This window comes from Scyliorhinus torazame, chromosome 8, assembly GCF_047496885.1.
Source record: "Scyliorhinus torazame isolate Kashiwa2021f chromosome 8, sScyTor2.1, whole genome shotgun sequence".
Classification (NCBI taxonomy): domain Eukaryota; kingdom Metazoa; phylum Chordata; class Chondrichthyes; order Carcharhiniformes; family Scyliorhinidae; genus Scyliorhinus; species Scyliorhinus torazame.
In genome coordinates, this window is record NC_092714.1 from 226801064 (window position 1) to 226826598 (window position 25535).

At 46.6% G+C, this 25535-nt stretch overlaps 1 protein-coding gene across 1 annotated transcript in view; it reads right to left on the minus strand.

Annotated features, from left to right (window-relative positions):
* Positions 1–24942, minus strand: part of ptgis (prostaglandin I2 (prostacyclin) synthase) — a 118522-nt gene extending 93580 nt beyond the window's left edge. Inside the window, exon 1 of the mRNA XM_072514845.1 lies at positions 24723–24942. Within this exon, the coding sequence (XP_072370946.1) occupies positions 24723–24793 (71 nt within the window). The 5' untranslated portion in view covers positions 24794–24942. The remainder of the gene's footprint in view (positions 1–24722) is intronic.
* Between the last annotated feature and the right edge of the window lie 593 nt (positions 24943–25535).

The following is a 25535-nucleotide window of genomic DNA, read 5'->3' on the forward strand; positions in this document are numbered from 1 at the left end:
CTCATCGCCAGTTTTGTGAGGGTCACGAAGAATCCAGCACGAGTTTTAAGGATACAAAGAAATACCATTTATTTATAATAACATATATATACAACAGCAGCAGCAACTTCACTTGCTGCTCACTCCTTCCTGGCTGGTTCCAAACTGGCCAGCTTTATTTATACAGGGAGTCTGCTAATGATTTCTCCCCCCCCCCCTCTTTGGGGAAGCTCATACTCCCACAGGATTGTGGGATTGTCATTAGTCCCCAGCCAATGGTAAGCAGGCAGGTTATAACAATTTTGAAATAGAAATAAGGCCCAAATTTATATTTGTGTATTATTAGGGTAGCGAGTGTCCTGGATGATTAAAATACACACAAACCAAAATGATGGCTGATGGCTGCACATCCAATGGATAGTCATTCACTGAGAGTCCCACCCAAAATTCAGAAGCTTACTGCTTATTTTTGCAGGGCAAAATAGACGACTGTTGGTTGAAAATTGCTCTCAGTACCTCTTCTTTCTTTCACCTTGCCAAACCCTTAATTTGTTAAGTTTTGTGAATCCATACCTCAGGAGTCGTTTACTATTGTTACAATGTATGTCACAATGTTTAATAAAGTTCCAGAGCAATTCTCTTCATTTCTGTGCAAACTTTCCCACTTAAGAAAGGCAGTTACCCCTAATGAAGATATTAACAATCATTATTGAAGAAATTATTGAGGAAATTGTCCTTTGGGCACCAACAAGATTTATGACTGGTACTGTCTATCACTGACAGAGCTTGTTGTTGTTCTGACTTATCATTGGTGGTTTTGCCACTGGCAGTATTTACGAGTAAGGGTTAGGCTGAGAGAATTCATATCTGATGAGGTGTAGACTGAGGTTTACCACTGTTATGATTTGGCTAATATTGATTTCGAGCAGCAACCCCACAACAACCACCAACCCTGCAAAACTCTCACCACAAGGTGGCCAAACCAGGCTGAGTCAGTGAGTGCCGTTTATTAAACTTAAATTTGGTGTAGACAGATATTTCTACAGCAGTATTGAGTAAATGTGCAGCATTATGATAATCCAAACATCTCCACTTGACATTCAACAAAATTCCCGTCACTGAACCTCCCCCCGCACCCCCATCAACATCTTGGGGGTCATTGACCAGAAACTGAACTGGACCAGACAGATAATTCCTGTGGCTACAAGAGCGGGCCAGAGATTAAAAACTCTGTGATCAGGAAATTCCTTGCGCTCCACAGACTGCCCAAGATCTGCAATCATAAATTAGGACTGTGACAGAATACCTTCCACTTACCTTGTGAGTGCATTTCCAACAACACTAAAGGAGCTCTTCACCATCCACGACAAGGCAGCCTATTTGATCAGTAACCAACCATCACCTTCAATGTTCATTCCCTCCACCACTGATGCACTGTGGCAGCAGAGTGTTCCATATGCAAGATTCGCGGTGGCAATTCACTATTCTTCCATCGACTGCACATTCCAAATTCGCTACCTCTATTCCCCCCTGGAAGGATTTGTCCCAACAAACCACACATCATCCTGTCATGGAACTGTTTGTTCCTCCCTCTGCTGTCACTGGATCAAAATCCATGGATTGCAGCAGTTCAAGAAGATGGCTCACCACGACCATCTCCAAGGCAATTATGTGTGGGAAACAAATGGTGAGCTTGCCAGCAATGCGCACATCCCACAAAAGAATAAAGGAAAACAGTGAGACGAGGAAGAGAGCTCAGACCCAACAGCAAAGTTTGAATCAGAATTTAAACAAAAATAAACGAAGAATATGGAGAGTGCTGAAAAAACTCAACAGGTCTGATAGCACCAGACTAAATGTGTCGAGTCAAAATGACTCTTCTTCGGAACTGAAGGGCATTAGAAATGTGATGGGTTTTATGATGTGAAAAAAGGGTGGAGGATATGAGTGGGGCTGGAAATGACCGTGTGCTTGCCCAGGGTGTCGTAACAAGGGGAACTGCTTTTAAACGCTCCCTCACCACTCACCCCCAGCCAACACACTGTGCGCATGGTAGCACGCAGACCTGCTCTTTGCTTTGGACGGCATGGTGGCACAGTGGCTAGCACTGCTGCCTCACAGCTCCAGGGAAAGGGTTCAATTCCAGCCTCGGATAACTGCCTGTGCGGAGTTCGCACTTTCTCCCCGTGTCTGCGTGGGTTTCCTCTGGGTTTTTGGCCGTGCTAAAATTGCCCCTTAGCGTCCAAAAGGTTAGGTGGTGTTACTGGGTTACAAGGATAGGGTGGACGCATGGGCTTAAGTAGGGTGCTCTTTCCAAGGGCTGGTGCAGACTTGATGGGCCGAATGACCTCCTTCTGCATGGTATATTCTATAATTCTATGGTTCTATGATCAAGTGAAACACTGATCAGGCGGCACAGTAGTTAACACTGATGCTTCACAGTGCCAGGGTCTCAGTTTGGATGCCCAGATTGGGTCACTGTCTGTGCGGAGTCTGCACGTTCTCCCTGTGTCTGTGTGGGTTTCCTCCGGGTGCTCCGGTTTCCTCCCACAAGTCCCGAAATGTTGATTCCCAAATTTCTTTCTCTGTCAGTCTGGCCTCAATAAAAGTTGAGATGGATTTGCACGTAAAAAGAAGTTATTTATTTAGCTTGCAAGCTTAATTCATCTTACAGAAACATAAGAGACATCCAGCCTCTTAAGCTCCAGGAAAACGACTGAACAAAGAGACAAAGCGATCTCTGCAAAATCAATTCAAATGGTATCAAGTTTCACATACTCGACGGACATAGGTCAGCCTATGTCCCTCCTGACCTGTTTGATCTATTCTGATTGGCTCACTTCCAATCCCTTTCTCTGGCCCCTATCAATGCAGCATCACTCTCATAGACACACCTCTTCCTGCTTTTTCCATGCGGTCTCAAATCCCTTTGTCCCTAACTGCCAGAATCAAAGTGGCTTATTTCTACATTACATTAACTAGTATCTCTAAAGTAACTATTTTATATCACATTCGTCAGAAAGACATGCTGATAGGTGAATTGGACATTTTGAATTCTCCCTCTGGGTACTCGAACAGGCGCCGGAATGTGGCGACTAGGGGATTTCCACAGTAACTTCATTGCAGTGTTAATGTAAGCCTACTTGTGTCAATAAAGATTATTATTACAAGAAAGTCAAGGATTGGTTTGAGCGTAGGAGAGATTAAATTCCAAAGCTGCCATGGAACAAATGGCAAAGAGAGTGGGAATGGTTGAAGTAAAGAAACAAAGCATAGGTCCAGTGTTGGTATTTATAGCAAAATAAAGTTCAGTTTGAAAGCAAAAACCAGTTACAGACTGGCACCTTTGGCAAAAATAAATAGAAACAGAGGACAGAATTCATAGTCTGAAGTTGTTGAACTCAACTTAAGGCGAGGCTAATAGCAGGCAGAGGAGAGAAATGTGAGCAAGATGATAAATTGAAACGGCAAGCGACAGGAAGGTCAGGATCATGCTTGAGGACTGAGCAGAAGTGTTCCACAAAACTGTCAACCAGCCTGTGTTTGGTCTCCTATTGTAGTGGAGACTGTATTGTGAGCAGTGAATACATAAATTGAAAGAAGTACAAGCAATTCGCTGTTTCACCTGAGAGGAGTGTTTGGGATCTTGTGCAGTGACGAGAATGGAGGTAAAGGGGGAAAGGTGTTACACGTCATAGGGAAGGGCTGAGGGAAGGGGATGAGGTGTTGGGTGTGATAGATGAATGGACAGAGGAGTCGGGGGAGGAATGGCTCCTTTGAAATACTGATGGGGAAGGGGAGAGGGTTTAGCAGTAGCATCATGCTGGAGGTGGAAATGGTGGAGGATGATCCTTGGAATGGTGGGGTTGAAAATGAGAACAACTGGGATCCTTGGTTCTGACAGTGGGGAAGGGGTGAGGGCAGAAGTGTAGGAAATGGGTTGGACATGGTTGAGGGCCCTGTCAACCACAGTGGGGGTGATTTCTTAGTTAAGTGTCATGTGAGAGTACCTTTAAGAAATGGGTGTTTATAAATGGGTATGTATATAAATATCTGTAGTGAGAGTACCTTTAAGAAATGGGTGTTTTTACTGCAATGATGTCAGAGAGTGGGTGGAGCTGGGCTGTCTGTCAGCTTTTTACTTTCGTTTTAGGCTGTTTGCTGCAGGGTGTGTTTTAGTTTCGCTTTCAGAGCTGGATAGCTGCAGTCACAGCCAGAAGGTGTATGAATCGCTGTAATCTAAAGACTGTAAATTGATCCTGGTGATATAAAACTAATGACAGTAGTGACTTTAACCTGATGTGCTTCTGGTAAAAGGTGTTTTAAGTCGTATGGATGTTAAAAGGAAATCTTAAAGATTTAGTGTTGTAGTCTTTGAGGTTGTATTTGAATTGATGGTTGCTAAGATGTTCACTATGTTTTAAAAAGGTTAACTTGAGTTCATAGCAGAAACATTGTTTTGCTTTAAAACATGCTTTTCCATTTCTGCTGTACCACACCTGTAGAGTGGGCCATGTGCTCCCCATACCACAATCTATGAAAAGTTTTAGGTCAGATGAACTCCATGATACACTTTGGGGTTCTCTAAACCCTGGCCCATAACAAATTGGGGGCTCGAGGGGGATAAAAGTCGATCTATTGGATTGGCTTAGTGAACTTAAAGACAGTGAGGGGTGAGCATATTGTGGTTGCTTTTCAGGTGTGGTATTTCAGTTTAAGTAGGGAATGTGTTGTGGACAATGGCTCATTCAGAGGCTCTGAAGTTTTTGGGGGTGGAGATGGTCACACGCAGTACCTTACGGACAGAGACTAAAAGCAGACTGTTAGATTTGGCAAAAACATTGCAGTTAACATTACCTGACAAAATGTGAAAAGATGAGGTAATTATGGCGGTGGCTAAGCATTTAAAGTTGCCTGAGATACAGTTTGACTCATTGGAAATGGCAAAAATTCAGTTACAACTTAAACAAATGGAACATGAGAAAGAATTAAAGTGGCTTGATTACGAAAGAGAGAGAGAGGAAAAAGAAAAGGAGAGAGAAGAAAGGTGAAAAGAAAGAATAGCCCTAGCAGAACAAAAAGAAAGAGAAAGGGTGATACAGATCAGGGAAAAAGATAAAGAGAGAGAGTCTGAACTTCAGAAAATGGCCATGAAACATGACAGTCAGTTAAAATTGGCAGATGTAAAGGGAAACATACGGTTGGTTGATAGTGATGAGGATAGTGAGAAAGAGCGTCATAGTCGAAGGCTTGGTGGGGATCTATTTAAATATGTCCAAACATTGCCAAGGTTTGACGAGAAGGAAGTAGAAGTCTTTTACATATCATTTGAGAAGGTAGCTAAACAAATGAAATGGCCACAGGACATGTGGGTATTACTGATTCAAACAAAGCTGGTAGGTAGGGCTAATGAAGTGTTTGCATCACTACCGGAGGAGGTATCTGAGACGTATGAGGAGGTGAAAAAATCCATCTTAGGTGCTTATGAACTAGTGCCTGAAGCCTACAGACAAAGGTTTAGAAATTTAAGGAAAGAATTTGGTCAAACATACATGGAGTTTGAAAGGATCAAACAAAGTAATTTTGATAGGTGGATAAGGGCTTTGAAAATAGACCAAACGTATGAAGCTCTCAGAGAAATTATACTTTTGGAGGAGTTTAAAAATTCAATTCCTGATGTAGTGAGAATTCATGTGGAAGAGCAGAAGGTTTAAACTGCGAGATTAGCAGCAGAAATGGCAGATGATTATGAATTAGTTCATAAATCAAAGCTTGGTTTCCGACATCAGTTTCAGCCTGTGAGGGATAGAAACTGGGGACATGAGGAATACTCAAGTGATAAAGGTAAAGGTGATCTGATGGGAGATAATAAGGAGAGTGTACGTCAGATTAACAAAGAAATCCAGGAGGGTGGAAAAGAAATGAAAAGTTTCAAATGTTTTCATTGTCATAAACTAGGCCATGTAAAGTCAGTATTGGTAGTTGAAGAAAAGCACTGAGAAGGCTGATATGGTAAAACAGGATAAGATAGTAGGGTTTGTTAAAGTGGTAAAGGACAGCCCAAGTGAAGCGAAGGAGGTAAAAAAGATTGTACAGCCTGATCAAGAGGTGATTGATGAGAAGGTGCCAGGTCTCTTTAAAGAATTTACTTGTGTGGGTAAAGTTTACTCATGTGTATCAGGAGGAGCAGGTAAAGAAGTCACAATTTTAAGAGATACGGGACCTAGTCAATCTTTAATGGTAAGAGATGAGGAGTTATGTAGTTTGGGAAGAATGTTGCCAGAAAAGGTGGTAATATGTGGAATTCAGGGTGAGAGGAGGAGTGTTCAATTATATAAGGTAAGGTTGGAAATTCCAGTGAAGAGTGGTGAAGTGGTAGTAGGAGTAATAGAGAAACTATCTTGTCCAGGAATACAGTTTATCTTGGGTAATGATACAGCTGGATCGCAGGTGGGAGTGATGCCTACGGTAGTTGATAAGCCAGTGGAAAATCAGACAACTGAAGTGTTGAAGGATGAATATCCTGTATTTATCCGGATTGTGTGGTAACAAAGTCGCAAAGTCACAGGTTAAGAGAAGAGGAGAAATTAAAGAGTGAAGATGAAGTTGATATACCATTATCAGAAACAATTTTTGATCAGATGGTTGAAAAAGAACAAGAACAGGTGGAGGATGAGGCGGATATTTTTAGTTCAGGAAAATTGGCGGAGTTACAACAGAAAGATGTAGAAATAAAACGGATGTATCAGAAAGCATACACGGAAGAGGAATCTGAGTGTATACCAGAGTGTTATTACCATAAAAGTAATGTCTTGATGAGAAAATGGAGACCTTTACATATGCAGGCGGATGAAAAGTGGGCAGAAGTTCATTAAGTAGTATTGCCGGTAGGGTATAGAAAAGAGGTGTTGCGAGTTGCACATGAGGTACTAGTGGGAGGTCATTTGGGGATAAGGAAAACTCAAGCTAAAATCCAGAAACATTTTATTGGCCTGGACTACAAAAAGATGTAGTTAAATTTTGTCAATCATGTCACACATGTCAAGTGATAGGGAAACCTCAAGCAGTGATAAAACCAGCACCTTTAATACCCATTCCAGCATTTGAAGAACCTTTTACAAGTGTCCTAATTGATTGCGTAGGACCGTTTCCTAAAACAAAAAGTGGGAATCAATATCTTTTGACTATAATGGATGTATCTACTAGGTTTCCAGAGGCCATTCCAGTACATAATATTACAGGTAAAATGATTGTGGAGGAGTTACTTCTTTACTAGATATGGACTACCCACAGAAATACAATCGCATCATGGATCAAATTTTACCTCAAGGTTAGTCAGAGAAGTTATGGATAGCTTAGGAATTAAACAATTTAAATCAACTGCATACCATCCAGAATCGCAGGGTGCGTTAGAAAGGTGGCATCAGACATTAAAGGTAATGTATTGTCATGATTATCCAGAGGATTGGGAAAAAGGAATTCCATTCATACTGTTTGCAATTAGGAATGCACCTAATGAGTCAACCAAATTTAGTCCTCTTGAACTAATGTTTGGTCATGAGGTAAGAGGACCACTTAAATTGATTAAGGAAAAATTGGTGAGTGAGAAGTCGGAAATTCCATTATTGGATTTGTGTCAAATTTTAGGGAATGATTAAATAGAGCAGGTGAATTGGCTAGACAACATTTAAAAGTTGCACAATATGTGATGAAACGGGTAGCGGACAAGAAATCCAAAGTTCGTAGTTTTGCCAGTGAAGATAAAATTTTAGTATTGTTACCAGTGGGAGGTGAACCTTTAAAAGCAAGGTTTTGTGGACCTTATCAGATTGAAAGGAAATTAAGTGAGGTGAATTATGTGGTAAAAACACAAGATAGAAGGAAGACTCACCGAGTGTGTCATGTGAATATGTTTAAAAGGTACTTTGAAAGGAAAGGAGAGAAAAAGGAGGAGGTTTTAATGATTCTAACTCAAAGTGATGAACCAAATCCAGATGACTGTGAATTTGACATACCTCAAATTAAATTGGAAAACGAGGATGTTCTTAACAATTGGGATAAATTGTTGAGTTTCCTTCCACAGGAAAAACGGACTGACCTGAAAGGGTTATTGATATCACATGGGCATATTTGTGAAGATAAATTGGGAAGTACTAAAATGGCTATACATGATGTAGATTTGGGAAATGCTGTTCCAATCAAACAACATCCATACAGACTTAACCCTTTAAAATTGGCACAGTTTAACAAAGAGATTGAGAGTGTGCTTAAAAATGGCATAATTGGAGCACTTCCGGTGACGGTGGGCGGGAGGCGGCCGCACAATGGAGAGCCCCCACTCGGGAACGGCAATTTCGGGGCTTTAAGACCGGTCCCAGGGTCCGTGGAGGCGGCAGAAGAAGGGAGAAGGCACTGAGAAGACACAGGAGGAAAAAAAGAACAAAGAAAAATGTCGACGGTGAGCAGAAAAACGGCCGAAAAAAACCCAGCTGGAGGTCCGTCGGGGAGTGGAAAGGTCACCGCGGGGTCACCAAGGAAAATGGAGGCTGGAGCACCAGGGAAGGCCGCACTGCTTACGGCTGAAGAAATAACCAAGGTGATGGCTGCGGAATTTGAAAAGCAGTTGGCGCAGATTGCGAAATGCATGGAGACGGTGAGGAAGGAGATGAGGGAGGCTTTGAGTGTGCTGGTGGAGGAGGCGGTTTCCCCGGTGAGGACGGAGGTGGCGAGCGCAGTGGCGGAGGTGCGAGAGCAAGGGGAGGCGCTGAAGGAAGTGGAGGAGACGGTATTGCAGCACGGTGATCAACTTACCTCGATGGGGAAAGAGATGCGGAAGGTGATGGACACGAACAAGAATCTGCGAGGAAAAATGGAAGACCTGGAAAACAGATCCAGGCAACAGAATTTGAGGATTGTGGGGCTGCCCGAAGGAGTTGAAGGACCGAAGCCGACTGAGTATTTTGCCGCGATGAGCTGTGTAAGATTAAGGGTGACTACGGGTAATCCCTGATTTATTTTTGTCATTTGTTTATGTAAACATGCGGGTTGAGGTTTGGGGGTTGGTGGGTAGATGGGATAATTGTTGTTATTATGGGGACTGACATATCTTGCTGATTATTGTTTATTGTTGATGGATGCAAATGTGGGAGAAAATGTGAAAATGGAGGAGAATAAAAAAAATTAAAACATTTTTTTTTTTAATGGCATAATTGAAGTGGGTTGCAGTCAATGGAGCTCACCCATTGTGATGGTACCTGAACCAGATGGTACCCAACGGTTGTGAACTATAGAAACGTTAATGCAGTTACAAGAACGGACTCTTATCCTATCCCACGTTTGGAGGATTGCATTGAGAAAGTGGGACAATCAGCTTTTATTTCCAAACTGGATTTACTTAAAGGTTACTAGCAGGTACCTTTATATGAAAGGGTGAAGGAGATTTCAGCTTTTGTGACACCAGATGGTATATACCAATTCAAAGTTATGCCATTTGGCATGAAAAACGCCCCAGCCACGTTTCAATGGTTAGCTAACAAAGTTGTTTCAGGATTACCCAATTGTGCGGTGTACATTGACGATCTGGTAATTTTCAGCCAGACATGCACAGAACATTTGAAACATCTGATGGAGTTATTTGATCGACTTCAGGAGGCGGGTTTGGTGATAAACCTAGCCAAAAGTGAATTTGGAAAAGCCCAAGTCACTTTCCTTGGCCATACAATTGGACAGGGTCGAATGGTTACACGGGATGTGAAACCAACAGTTATTGAGGAGTTTTCAATACCCTCAAGACGAAGGGAAATACTGCGATTTCTTGGCATGAATGGATTTGATCAAACATTTGTGCAAACGGTTTGTAGCGTGATTGCTCCACTGATGGACTTGCTGAAGAAAGGTCAAACATTTCAGTGGACAGCAGAGTTTCAACAGGCATTTGACTGCCTGAAAGCTGTGATAAGCAATGCTCCTGTGTTGGAGAATTACAAGGGACTCTGCGATCAGATTGAACTACAGTATCTGACTTTAAAGAGAAATGCCGAGGCGTAGAGAAATGGAGGGATCATGCACAGACATTCTTATTCAAAGAGGCTGTCAATCGAGAAGGATTTCAGTTGGAGGAAGAATAACAAAAAAAAAAATGGACTATATTATTTTACCTATTTGCGTGTGTTGTTTTTTGAAATGAAAAAGTATATTTACTGTGTGCATTTCTTAAAAGATAGTGGAAAGGTGAAAAATGAAACCATCTTGAAGTTGATGGTTTATTTTTTTTTTCTTGGGGGGAGGTGTCATATGAGAGTACCTTTAAGAAATGGGTGTTTATAAATGGGTATTTATATAAGTATCTGTAGTGAGAGTACCTTTAAGAAATGGATGTTTGTTACTGCAGTGATGTCAGAGTGGGTGGAGCTGGGCTGTCTGTCAGCTTTTTACTTTTGTTTTAGGCTGTTTGCTGCAGGGTGTGTTTTAGTTTTGTTTTCAGAGCTGGATAGCTGCAGTCACAGCCAGAAGGTGTATGAATCTCTCTTTGTAATCTAAAGACTGTAAATCCATCCTGGTGATTTAAAACTAATAACAGTAGTGACTTTAACCTGATGTGCTTAATGTAAAAGGTGTTTTAAGTCGTAAGGATGTTAAAAGGAAAGCTTAAAGGTTTACTTAGTGTTATAGTCTTTGGGGGTTGTATTTGAATTGATGGTTGCTAAGATGTTCACTGTATGTTTTAAAAAAGTTAACTTGAGTTCATAGAATAAACATTGTTTTGCTTTAAAAAATACTTTTCGATTTCTGCTGTACCACACCTGTAGAGTGGGCCATGTGCTCCCCATACCACAATCTATTAAAAGTTGTCAGTTAGGTGAACTCATGATACACTTTGGGGTTCTCTAAACCCTGGCCCATAGCATAAGGAACAGGAATATATGGCAAAGGTTTGTTGTGAAAGGTTGCATCATTAGAACAGATGTGACAGAGATGGAGAAAGCGGGAGAATGGAATGGAGTCGTCATAGGAAGCAGCGTGTGAGGATGTGTAGTTGAGGCTCATAATGAATATTTTTAGACAGTTTATCTCCAGAAATAAAGACAGAGAAGTCAAGGAAGGGGCAGGAAATGTTGGACATAGATCATGTAAGAAAGGTGGAAATTAGAAGCAAGATTGAGTGATTTTTCCATTTCCGAATTTGAAAAATTCGTAGTCATTGGTGTATAGAAAAATAGTTCTGGGAGGGGGCTTGAGTAAGACTACATCAGATGCCAAATTCTTCTCTGGACCCATGTTTGATTTTTTTATTACAACCATTATTACTCCATTGCATTTTCTTCCATAACTTCTTTGGTAGTTTATCTCTTCTGCCCTCTAATCCATCCTTCACTTTCCTTTCTGTTCTACCTGACCTTTCCCCCTTTTTCAACACCACAAATCCCATTACATTTCAGTTCCGGAGAAAAGACCTATATTGGACTCAAAACGTTAACCCTGTTTCTCTCTCCGCAGATGCTGTCCGACCTGCTGAGCTTTTCCAACACTTTCTATTTTTACTTCAGATCTCCAGCACCCACAGTAGATTGCATTTATAAAGATCATCCTGCGCTGAATTCTGAGATTGCCATTAAGTCCCACTGCATGGCTGAATGTCAGAGGCAACTCCACTTTGGTGGGCAATGGGTGGCAGAACCTATGGTGGCGGTCAATTGAAAATCTTTGCTGGTGCAGTGGCACTGTCCAATTAAGGATGATGGCCCATCCCCAACAGCATCAGCACTATTAGAGAGTTAGGAACTCAACAGCCTCAGCAGTGCCACTGACACCATTGCATCAAGGGTGAACATTGCTGCTTTAGGGCCTCTTTGTGGGGTCTTCATACAGAAGGCCCGCCCAGAGCCTGTTGGAAGACTTTACTGGGCAGTCTCGCACATGATGACTGGCTTTCTGGATGCAGACAAAATACTGGAAGTGGCCCTCAATTGGTCACAATAGGCCAATTGGCCTCCCATTAGGCTGTCATCCTTCCCCTCGCTGATAATATGCCAAGGCAGTGCGAAGATGTCAGGCCCGGCCTTCAGCATCGCCCCCCCCCCCACTCCTAATTAGCCAGGTCTCACACCTCCCAGCCCATCCCCACAGGACCCGGAAAATCCCACCCCATGAACCCAATGCACTTCTGCCTCAATGATGAAATGATGTTTCAAGAAGAGAAATAAAAGGTAAAACTTTTACCGGTTGGCCTGGTAATACAAGAGCTGGTTCACAAAAATAAGTTGAGAAACTTGAAATGGAAATTGGCAAAAGTTCCACTTTCAGTCTCATTCATGCATCGGTTCCGGGTGTACGCACCCGTCCATCCACCTGACAGCAGATCAGTCCCATACCGAGAACAAAAAATAAAAACAAAGCCTAGTCACAGATCTAAGCGTCATCTACAGACACACCTCTCACAAGAAATGAAAGGGCTAAAAGTGCTATTGTCAAAAACCTCACCCACAAATCACTTTATCACTGGCTTTTCAGTTAATCCTTTGTTTATATTGTCTTTCATGATTGCTGATTAACTATAAGACCATTCCATACTGATGGTGTGGGCCAGTTTCACCCCATTGTAGGGTGGAGGCCTTGTCACCCAGCAGGGAGTAACAGTGTCTCTGAACTAGAAGCTGGATTTTACTGCAACCCCCCACCGCAACACTGCCCCTTCTGGACATGTTTTTGCAATAGAACATAATGCTTGGCTAGCCTCCCCGACCCAGTCCCCATTCTAAGGGGAGGTGCTAAAATCAGAGCCTGTCCCCCATTTAAAAAAACATTTGTTAACAAGCCTTTAATAAGCACACGGGGGACATCCGGTTGCGGCTATGCGGAGCTAAGCCGCACGATTCGGCAGCTCCCGCGAAAACGGACTTTCGGGCTCAATAGAAGAGCCCCAATGGAACTTTTTTCACAGCCAACCCGTGGGGAAGAGAGGAGAGAGGTCCCCTACTAACTTGTATGGACCGGACCCGCAGCGAAACGGCCAAAAAAGTGGCATTGGAGCAGCGGGAGAAGAGAGGGAAAACAAGTAAAATGGCGGCGGCCGGGGACAAAGAGGAGATGCAAGAATTCATCAAGCGCTGCTTCGAGGATCTGTGTAAGGAGATGGTGGCGCCTATGTTGGCAGTAATTGAAGGACTGGGGACAACCCAGAAAGCCCACGAGGTGAAGATCCAGGAGATCCAGGACAAAGTGAGTGAGAATGAGGATGAGCTCTTGGGCCTGGCGGTGAAAGTGGAGCGGCACAAGGCGCTACACAAGACGTGGGCGGGAAGACTCGAAGACCTGGAGAACAGATCGAGGAGGAATAATCTGAGGATCCTGGATCTCCGAGAAGGAGTGGAGGGGGCTGACGCCGCGGCATATGCAGGCACAATGATCAGGGCGCTGATGGGCGCGGAGGCCCCCCCCGGGATTGCTGGAGCTGGAAGGGGCGCACCGAGTGCTGGCGAGGAAGCCCAAGGCAAATAAGCCGCCAAGGGCGATGGTGGTGAGGTTTCACCGGTTTACGGACAGAGAGATGGTCCTGAAATGGGCCAAGAAGGAGCGGAGCAGCAAGTGGGACAACGAAGAGATCATAATATACCCGGACTGGAGCACGGAGGTCGCTAAGCGGAGAGCGGGTTTCAACCGGGCCAAAGCGGTGCTGCATCGGAAAGGAGTGAAATTTGGAATGTTGCAGCCAGCGCGACTGTGGGTTACACATAATGGCCAACACCACTACTTCGAATCGCCCGAAGAGGCGTGGACCTTTATACTAACTGAAAAAGTTGGACTCTAATTGAGGGTTTGTGAGGGTGGGGGGTGTTTGAGGGTTAAAGTACGATGGTTGTTGTATATCGGGGGTCAATCACGCGCAGGGAATGTTACATGGGCTGGGGGAGAGAGACAAGGCCGCGACAGGAGCTGCGCCAGAGGGGGCGGGGCAGGCTTTGGAAAGCGCGGGGTTCTTTTCCCACGCGCGGGAAGAAAGGCGGGAAGGGGGAAGGGGAACGAAGGAACGTATATTGATGGGGAGACTCCCACACGGGGGGGTCAAAGGGGATGGCGGGGGAAGCCGGGGTCAGCAGGTGTCAGCTGACTTACGGGAGTGATATGGGGGGAGGAAAAAAGCTAGACATGGGTCTAGCGGGGGTGGGGGGGTGGGGGGGGGGAGGGTTGCTGCTGCACTGGCCGAAAGGGAATGGGACACAGAAGAGGTGGTCGGGACGGAGGTCCCCCGGCTGGGGGACCGGAGGGTGAGGGAGACGCGGACATGGGTCTGGCCCAGAAAAGGAGATGGCTAGCCGGCGGGGGGGGGGGGGGTGAGAGCCCCTCCAATCCGGCTGATAATATGGAACGTGAGGGGCCTGAATGGGCCGGTGAAGAGGGCTCGAGTCTTTGCGCACTTGAAGGGACTGAAGGCAGACGTGACTATGCTCCAAGAGACCCACCTGAAGGTGGCGGACCAGGTTAGGTTAAGAAGGGGATGGGGAGGACAGGTATTTCACTCGGGACTGGACGCGAAAAATAGAGGGGTGGCAATTCTGGTGGGAAAGCATGTATCATTTGAGGCCAAGACAATCGTCGCGGACAATGGAGGGAGATACGTGATGGTGAGTGGTAGGTTGCAAGGGACGTGGGTGGTGTTGGTAAATGTATACGCCCCGAACTGGGATGATGCTGGATTCATGAAGCGCATGTTGGGGCGCATTCCGGACCTGGAGGTAGGAGGACTGATAATGGGAGGGGACTTCAGTACAGTGCTGGATCCAGCACTGGACCGCTCCAGATCAAGGACGGGAAAGAGGCCGGCGGCGGCCAAGGTGCTCAGGGGGTTTATGGATCAGATGGGGGGAGTGGACCCATGGAGGTTTGGAAGACCGCAGGCCAGGGAATTTTCTTTCTTTTCCCACGTGCACAAGGCCTACTCCCGGATAGATTTCTTTGTTCTGGGCAGGGCGCTCATCCCGAGGGTGGAGGGGACGGAGTATTTGGCCATAGCCTTTTCGGACCATGCCCCGCACTGGGTGGAAATGGGGCTGGGAGAGGGGAGGGACCAACGCCCACTGTGACGGCTGGACGTGGGACTGCTGGCAGATGAGGTGGTGTGTGGGAAGGTGAGGGGGTGTATCGAAAGGTACTTGGAGGCCAACGACAATGGGGAGGTGCGAGTGGGGGTGGGAGGCATTGAAGGCGGTGATCAGGGGAGAGCTAATCTCCATCAGGGCTCATAGGGAGAAGACAGAGGGCATGGAAAGGGAGAGGTTAGTGGGGGAGATTTTGCGAGTGGACAGGAGATACGCAGAGGCCCCGGAGGAGAGATTACTTGGGGAAAGGCGACGGCTCCAGACAGAGTTTGACCTGTTGACCACGGGGAAGACGGAGGCACAGTGGAGAAAGGCGTAGGTTTGGGTTCGGGGGAGAGTTTATTAGCTGGGTTAAGCTCCTTTACAGTGCCCCGGTGGCGAGTGTGGTGACGAACCAGCGGAGGTCGGAGTACTTTCGGCTGTACCGAGGAACGAGGCAGGGGTGCCCCCTGTCCCCCCTGTTGTTTCAATTGGCGATTGAACCCTTGGCCATAGCACTGAGGGAGTCTAATAAATGGAGGGGGGTGGTCCGCGGGGGAGAAGAGCATCGGGTGTCGCTATACGCGGATGATCTGCTGTTGTACGTGGCGGACCCAATGGAGGGGATGGTGGAGGTCATGCAGACTCTGAGGGAGTTTGGGGAGTTCTCGGGCTATAAGCTCAATGTAGGGAAGAGCCATCTTTTTGTATTACAGGCAGGGGACCAAGTAAGAGGGATAGGGGACCTACCGCTGAGGAGGGCGACGGGCAGTTTTCGGTATCTGGGGATCCAGATATCTAGGAGTTGGGGGGCCCTACACAAATTGAATCTGACGCGATTGGTGGACCAAATGGAGGCGGACTTCAAAAGATGGGACATGTTGCCGCTTTCATTGGCGGGTAGAGTGCAGTCGGTCAAAATGGTGGTCCTTCAGAGGTTTTTGTTTGTGTTTCAGTGCGTTCCCATCGTGATCACCAAGGGTTTTTTAAGAGAGTAAGTAGGAGTATTATGGGGTTTGTGTGGGCGAATAAGACCCCGAGGGTAAGGAGAGGGTTCCTGGAACGCAGTAGGGACCGAGGAGGGTTGGCGCTGCCAAACCTAGGGAGCTACTACTGGGCAGCAAATGTGGCGATGATCCGCAAGTGGGTTATGGAGGGAGAGGGGGCGGCATGGAAGAGGATGGAGATGGCGTCCTGTAAAGGAACGAGCTTGGGGGCGTTGGTGACGGCACCGCTGCCGTTCTCGCCATCAAAGTATACCACAAGCCCGGTGGTGGCGGCAACGTTTAGGATCTGGGGCCAGTGGAGACGGCAGAGGGGTGCAGTGGGAGCCTCGGTGTGGTCCCCGATCAGGGGTAACCACCGGTTTGTCCCGGGGAAGATGGACGGGGGGTTCCAGGGCGGGCATCGGGCGGGGATTAGAAGAATGGGGGACCTGTTCATTGACGGGACATTTGCGAGCCTAGGGGCACTGGAGGAGAAGTTTGAGCTACCCCGGGAAATGCATTTAGATATATGCAGGTGAGGGCTTTTGTGAGGCGACAGGTCAGGGAATTCCCGTTGCTCCCGGCACAAGAAATTCAAGACAGGGTGATCTCGGGTGTATGGGTCGGGGAGGGCAAGGTGTCGGCAATATACCAAGAGATGAAAGAAGAGGGGGAAGCCCCAGCAGAAGAGTTGAAGGGTAAATGGGAGGAGGAACTGGGGGAGGAGATTGAGGAAGGTTTGTGGGCTGATGCCCTAGGTAGGGTTAATTCCTCCTCCTCGTGTGCCAGGCTCAGCCTGATACAATTTAAGGTGGTTCACAGGGCGCACTTGACGGGGGCGAGGTTGTGTAGGTTCTTTAGGGTAGAGGACAGATGTGGAAGGTGTTCAGGGAGTCCGGCGAACCATGTCCACATGTTTTGGTCATGCCCGGCACTGGAGGGGTTCTGGAGAGGAGTGGCGGGAGCAATATCTCAGGTGGTGAAAGTCTGGGTCAAGCCAAGCTGGGAGCTAGCAATATTCGGAGTAGTGGATGAGCCGGGAGTGCAGGAGGCGAAAGAGGCCGGCATTCTGGCCTTTGCGTCCCTAGTAGCCCGGCGAAGGATCTTGCTAATGTGGAAGGAGGCGAAGCCCCCTAGCCTGGAGGCCTGGATAAACGACATGGCCGGGTTCATTAAGTTGGAGAGGATTAAGTTTGCCTTGAGAGGGTCTGCGTAGGGGTTCTACAGGCGGTGGCAACCGTTCCTAAACTACCTCGCGGAGCGTTAGAGAAAGGCTGGTCAGCAGCAGCAACAACCCTGGGGAGGGGGGGGGAGGGAGGGGGGAACGAGAGACTGTTTGAGGGGATGGATGAGCTGGAGATAACATGGAGGGTGGGGGAAACTGGCACGTGCGGGCGAGAGCCAGTGTATAAAGCTATGTAAATATACCATTTTGCCATGTATATATCTTGCTCAGTGCGATTTTGTGTTATTTTGTTACGGGGGGAGGGGGTGGGGGGGGGGGGGGTGGGTTATTATTTGTAAGGGGAAAAAATTGTGTTGTCAAAAAATCTTAATAAATATATATTTTTTAAGAAAATAGGCACACGGGGAGTCCACACCAAGTAAAATAAGAAACAACGTTTATTTACCCAAACGGTACGTACACTGCCTGGTGGCCCTACATGGTGGCACAGTGGTTAGCACTACTGCCACACAGCTCCAGGGTCTCGGGTTCAAATCCGGCCTCAGGTGACTGTGTGTGTGGAGTTTGCACTTTCTTCCGGGATTCCTCCGGGTGCTCCGGTTTCCTCCCACAGTTCAAAGATGCGCAGGTTAGGTGGATTGGCCATGTTAAATTGCCCCTTAGTGTGCAAAAGATTAGGTTGAGTGGAGGTGCGGACTTAAGTAGCGTGCTCTTAAGAGCCGGTGCAGACTCGATGGGCCGAATGGCCTCCTTCTGCACTGTAAATTCTATGATTCTATGATCCCTACCGGGTTCCAGCCGAGGTCAGTGCATTACTGACTGACCTTATATACATGAGTTAATTGAGATACCCCACCCCCTAGCAGGGGAGCTCATACTCCGCAAGAAGCACAGGGAAGACAAACATTCCCACCCCATTGGTTCCGTTTGGGATATTGCAAAGCCAATTGACCTGAATATTATGTTGCCCATGCCAAATACGATTGGCATAGGCAGGTAGACCAGATTCTGAAGGTCAATTTTTAAATAACTTTGTTGAGAAGGTGGAAGTTGGGAAAGGGTGTACATCTTTTGGGTAGACCCAGTGCGCATTGGGGGCACTCCCATCCATGATGATACCCCAACTTTGTGCTTCACGGCCTGGCCTTCAATACTCACCTCCCCACACTCCTCCTTCAGCTCCCCAATCCCTTTTCGCCTGGGAAGCCTGGGACCTACCTTAATTGAGTCCTCCGGGATCTATTGCTCTTCATTATTGGGCCTCCTTGTAGTCCCAGCAGTGCACACTATTCAGTTATGGTGCTACTGGTACAAAGGCTGCCAGGCAACCAGATAGGTAGGCAGGCTTCGAGGGCAGCATTTCCTCCCTTGGGAGGAACACAAGAAATCTCTGTGAGTTAACAAGTGGCACACTTGTCTCTTCAACAGAGACTGGAAATTAAAGGGGACTTCTCTGGATAACTCATTTCCAGTCCAGCGGGCAGATTCAAAACATTTGTGCAAATGGCCTGGGAACAGGTCATGTCCATTCCTTCTAGGATTGCAGTCAGGGGACCAAGTGTAATTTTAGAATAAGTCCACTTATTTTGATAAACACCAATTTACATTCCAATACAGATTCTCAACTGGAACTTGGAACTGGAATCCATGAACAAATAAACTTTGGTTGGCAAAGTAATGAAAAGGGTACTGAGGGATAGGATTTCTGAGCATCTGGAAAGACACTGCTTGATTAGGGATAGTCAGCACGAATTTGTGAGGGTAAGTCTTGCCTCACAAGTCTTATTGAATTCTTTGAGGAGGTGACCAAGCACGTGGATGAAGGTAAAGCAGTGGATGTAGTGTACATGGATTTTAGTAAGGCATTTAATAAGGTTCCCCATGGTAGGCTTATGCAGAAAGTAAGGAGGCATGAGATAGTGGGAAATTTGGTCAGTTGGATAATGAACTGGCTAACCGATAGAAGTCAGAGAGTGGTGGTGCAAATATTCAGCCTGGAGCCCAGTTACCAGTGGTGTACTGCAGGGATCAGTTCTGGGTCCTCTGCTGTTTGTGATTTTCATTCATGACTTGGATGAGGGAGTTGAAGGGTGGGTCAGTAAATTTGCAGAAGATACGAAGATTGGTGGAGTTGTGGATAGTGAGGAGGGCTGTTGTCGGCTGCAAAGAGACATAGATAGGATGCAGAGTTGGGCTGAGAACTGGCAGATGGAATTTAACCCTGAAAAGTGTGAGGTTGTCCATTTTGGAAGGACAAATATGAATGCGGAATACAGGGTTAACGGTAGGGTTCTTGGCAATGTGGAGGAGCAGGCAGATCTTGGGGTCTATGTTCATAGATCTTTGAAAGTTGTCACTCAAGTGGATAGAGCTGTAAAGAAGGCCTATGGTGTGCTAGCGTAGGGATTGAATTTAAGAGCCGTGAGGTGATGATGCAGCTGTACAAAACCTTGGTACGGCTACATTTGGAGTACGGTGTGCAGTTCTGGTCGCCTCATTTTAGGAAGGATGTGGAAGCTTTGGAAAAGGTGCAAAGGAGATTTACCAGGATGTTGCCTGGAATGGAGAGTAGGTCATACGAAGAAAGGTTGAGGGTGCTAGGCCTTTTCTCAATAGAACGGAGAAGGATGAGGGGGACTTGATAGGGGTTTATAAAATGATCAGGGGAATAGGTAGAGTAGACAGTCAGGGACTTTTTCCCCGGGTAGAACAAACCATTACAAGGGGAAATAAATTTAAGGTGAATGGTGGAAGATATAGGGGGGATGTCAGAGGGAGGTTCTTTACCCAGAGAGTAGTGGGGGCATGGAATGCACTGCCTGTGGAAGTAGTTGAGTCAGAAACATTAGGGACCTTCAAGCGGCTATTAGATAGGTACATGGATTACGGTAGAATGATGGGGTGTAGATTAATTTGTTCTTAATCTAGGACAAAAGTTCGGCATAACATCGTGGGCCGAAGGGCCTGTTCTGTGCTGTATTTTCTATGTTCTATGCTATGTCAAAGTACCAAGCATCATTTGAAAAGTAGACCTAATTAACTCAGAATTATTCACAATATATTACATTACATTAATAACTAGAAAAAGATAATGGGCTGGATTCTCCAATTTTGAGACGAGGTGCTGAGGCCGGCGTGGGAACAGTTGTGTTTTACGACAGGACAAACGGCACAACAGCTGCACCGATTCAGCAACTCTAAATGGGCTAGCACCATCGCCATATGGAACGCAACCAGTTCCATGCGAAACAGCGCCGGATTCGCCGGGTCCGTGATTGGCGCACATGAGGCTCACATGCCGCAGCCGCACTTATATGATCCACCTCCCACACACACCGTCCCAGCCAACAAGACGGCTGGAAGGAGAGCAGCGCCACAGTTCAGGGATGCTGAGCTGGACACCCTCCTGGACGCCGTGGAAGAGAGTAGGATGACCCTGTACCCCAGCCTGGGAGGAAGGCTGCCAGGCACCACCATTCGCCATGCCTGGGTGCAGGTAGCAGATGCAGTCAGCGCCGTGGGCAATGCCATCCGGACAGGACAGCAGTGCCGGAAGAGATGCCACTATCCCCTCAGGGTGGCCAGGGTGAGTTGACACACACCTGCCACACACAACCGTAGCCCTACCACCCCCTGGGGGATGGAGGAACCCCCACCCTGCCCCACATGCCAGCACCCATGCCAGCCGCAATGGCCGGGTGCCCTGGCCACTGAGGCCATCACCTACCCAACCCCTGGGTGGCATGCACCGGACCGTCTTAACAGTGTTGTTGTATGTGTTCACTGCACCCCCACCCCCACCTCCAGGAGAAGGCCGCACCCAACCGCCGGGAGCGGGAAATGACCGGAGAGGGCCCACCAGACCTTGCGGCCCCTCCCCATGTCTGAGCAGAGGGCACTGGATGTGGTCGGCGGCCTGGAGGAAAGGGAGGTCACCGAAGTGGAGGTCGGTGGTGGGCGAGCAAGTGAGACCCTGCTTAGTTGCGCATCCCCATGACACATGTGTGCCCCCCCGCCCCCCCCACAACCCCCTCGACCCACACAACCCTCACCCCTGTTGGACCTTCTAAACCACAGTGTGTGTCTTTAACCCGTATACGGTGGACAAATTACCTCACAAGTTGTTTAATACGGTAATATTTTATTACACGCGCACAAAGTGAACACACACATACAAGTTTCACTCTACACTAAGACACAATAATGGCCCTAACTTCACGTCCATGTGACTGGCAAGTATAGAGCACATGTGGCCTTATCTGGGATCTGTTTTCTGGCAGTGCTGGATGTTTGTTGCTGGTCATCTGTGTCCCCAGCTCTGGTCCCATTGTGGATGGCATGGATGTTCCTCTCCTTGGCTGGTGAAGTTATCACCATTGTTGTCATTGTGGTCGAGAGAGTGGGTGGTGGGCTGCACAGCATCTTTGATGCCTTGCAGGTTTTGCATGCTTTTGGGCAGTCCCAGGTAGATGTCCAATAAGTCAATCAGGGCTCAATCACCCTGATCGCTCTCAACCAATTGGTGGTGGACACCTTGATGGCGGGGCGGGTCCCAGTCGGCCACGGCCGTTAGTGTCCGAGGCACATAGGCCTTGCCAAATACACCACCATGTCTGCCACATATTGTTAGTTTCTACCTGGAGCCCAATGTCCTGGGATGGCCTTTCAACTGCCTTTTCCCTGTGTCAGTTTCTGCAAGGTCAGGGCTGCAACCCTTGTATATTTGCAAGCTGCAGCCTGTTTCCGTCTCTGTTTCCCATCGATCTGTGCGGGTGGCTATTTTGGATGCATCCTCACCCCTCACCCTCATCATCCTTACCTCCCTCACCCCCAGCCTGTTTTTCCGCCAGTGCCTCCGGTCCTGGCACCCGTCCCTGCCGCCAGGGGCATGTTGGCTGGCACTGCCCTCATTGGGTGTGGCCTTGGGTGGTCCCCTGGTGGGTGGCTGTTGGTTGGACGGGGTGTTCGGTGCCAGCGGGGCGGGGTGGGGGTGGGGATGGTTATACGGCTGGTGCCACTGTGTAGAACCAGGGGCACGGTGGGTGGGCAATGGTTGTTCAGCAAGGTGGCGGTCGGTGCCTGGTCGCTGCTCAGCCCACCCTCCCCCCTACCCCTCCCATCCTCCGGCCCTGGTCACCCCCCCCCCCCCCCCCCGCCGCGGCCTGCACGGCTGATGTCCAGGCCAGCAGCCCGCAGTCACTCCATGCCATTTCCTACCTCCGCTCTCTCGCTCAGACGCCAGGGCGCCAGGTTCACGATTTGTGAGAGCACAAGTGAACAACGCCGTTGGGAACTCGGACCATTGGAGGCAGTGAATCGCAGAGGCCCCGGAGCATTGGGCGTCAAGCCCGCTAATGATATGCCTACTGTTCTTTTAGCCCGCATGGCGAGCGACACATTTACGCCATTTTCGGGATACCGGAGCATACTGATTTGGCGTCAAACCAGCGCCTATCACGATTTCGGCTCCGGAACCAATTCTCCGCCCAATCGTGTTTCACAATTTTGTCGTCAGCCAATGGAGAATCCCGCCCAATGCATCCCAATATCACTAGCAGTTTGCAATTTCACCACATTTGCTGAAATACAAAAGTAGCTTTAATTTCGAATGGACTTTTGTATCTCTGCTTCCCCGGATCTTATCGTACAAATGTTTAATGTCCTGTACAAATTTCTTTTACAGAGGAGTTTTATTCATTTTATTTATTTATTTTAAAAATAAATTTACAGTATCCAATTATTTCTTTTTCCCAATTAAGGGGCAATTTAGTGTGGCCAATTCACCTATCTTGCACATCTTTGGGTTGTGGGGGCGAGACCCACACAGACACTGGGAGAATGTGCAAATCTATTCATTGTAAATGGATTAACACTTTCATTCAATGCGCTGAGAGGAATTTGGTATGGGGGTCATTAAAGGTTTATGTGATAACATCTCCGACTGTTACGTCTAACCTTTAGAGTTCATTTTGAAAGAGGTTTACTGTTATGAAAAGATTCAATCAAATTGTTTCCACCTTTACAACTATTGGGTCCAAAATTCTGAATTGTTTAGTTTCGTGCAAACCTGAGATTTTTCTGGTGAACAGGATCGGGATTTAAGTGTAAATCAGATATATTCGAATTAATACCGTACAACAGGCAGATCATAAATTAATACATGTATAAAAATTACTGGGCAATGAGGACCAAAGCAGTTCCAGTAATCCACCATTTTATGCCTGAATTGTACTGCTTATTTCTTTGCTAGTACTGGATGCCAACTTGGTTAATGTCACATTAAGCCACGGTAGATTTTATATCCTACTGTTACGCTAAGTATCTGCCGCTTCTCAAATAGTTTTTTAGCTCCTATTGTTCTTACTAGCTCCCCATCTCACCATTCCCCGATTCTTTCCTCCCATCTCTCACCCTCTCAACCATTCAATCGTACCAGCCCCCTCCTTGCACCCAATATCTAACTCTATTTATTTCCAGGTTTCCAACCCAAGCTGGTATCCGTCCGCCAGCCGAGAAATTGGCTAGGTGGGAAACGGCCCTTAAGTGGCCGCTTAAGGTTCTTTACTGGGGCAGTGGCGGGCCTCTTGTCCGAGGGCCTGCCCGCCCCAGCATAAAATCACTGTGAGGTTGGGGTGGGTGGGGACCCAGTGGAAATCCTGTCCATGCAGTTTCACAACCCCCCAGCCCTACCTCAGAACCCGCTGGGTTATGGCTATATAGATTTGTATATATATATATTTCTCATTTTATTTTGTTTTATTATGGCCAACAGAATAAAGCCATTTTTTGATGAAGCAGCGAAGAATATGATTGTGTATAGAAGAATATATTCCAGACAGCATTCAGCAATACAACCCTGTCACATACAGGGGCAAAATAAGGTGAAATTCATGAGACTTTAGGAAATCATCAGTCAGTGAGTCCATCAGCTTCAAGTTGAAAATCAGTAAAGGAAAAACTAAAAAATCACGATTAAAAGACTAGAAGAGAATATTGTTAAAGCTAAAAATAATGAACGAACTTCGAGATCAGGATATGCAATGTGTCACTCAATGTGTTTTATCTTATGAAGAAGTAGCTGAGCTAAGTGGCAACAACATAGAGCAGGAATACCACTCCTCACTGTACTTATTGCCAGCTCAGAGCCCCTTTAATTTTTGAGATGTTGAGAGGTTTAATCTTGAATGAAGAGATCACCTTCAGCTGACAGACATGCAGTTACTCCACACCAAATTATGTGCTTGCTTATCACCAAAACTATAAAGCTTTTATTCATTTTTAGAGCTAGTAACACATCGCAGTACCTGTCACTATTTAATTTTTTTTAACTGGATAATCAAAATACAAAAACATCAGTGGGTTTGCCAACAAACTAAATGACATGAGAAAAGATATTTAATGTGCCCTGGATTTTAAGTTACAATTCAAGAATTGACCTGCTCCACTGCTTTCCCTACAAAAGAAAAGAAAACATTTATTTATTGTTATTTATCTTACCTGACCCTCTGACGTTTAAGGTAGAGTATAACAAACAGCATAACTGCAAATAACAAAGTGTACCACTGCATTCTTGTCCCACAAAAACCGTGTTCTTCACTTCTTCCGTGGTGATGCTTAATGAGCTTCCTGTGTGATCTTTTGATTGTCAATTGCAAGAACGAGTTTAAGTCTAAAGGCTGATAATCCAGACAGCAACAGGTTTGACTTGCCCTGTGACTTTCTGTCAAAGTGGCGCAGTGCAGAGCATCGCTGCCTTTATAACTGAAATTCCTAACTTCAGAATATGGCATCTTTCCATTTCTTGGGGCCCTCCCCTTTTTCAATGAACATGCTGTAAGATTCAAGTTTTTTTTTCAATACAAAAAAAAATCTCCTCACATGAGACACAAACCAGAACTTGATCTGGTACTTTGGATGTTCCCCTGAAGAGGCAGCTCAGAGATAAATCTAGGGACGCTAGTTACATAACTTGCAGCTACTGACCTGCAAGAATATGTTCAGATTACCTTTGAGGCGGCTGATAAAGGTATCAGGATCGCATAATTCTGAAATGTTATTACTTACCTTGTGATGGTTTAGCTGGTTTAGCACACTGGGCTAAATAGCTGGCTTTTGAAGCAGACCAAGGCAGGCCAGCAGCACAGTTCAATTCCCGTACCAGCCTCCCCGAACAGGTGCCGGAATGTGGCGACTAGGGGCTTTTCACAGTAACTTCATTGAAGCCTACTTATGACAATAAGCGATTTTCATTTCATGTTCTTTGTGTTCCTTATTTCAGGATGGTTGCCATAGTGTTCACAAAGACCACAA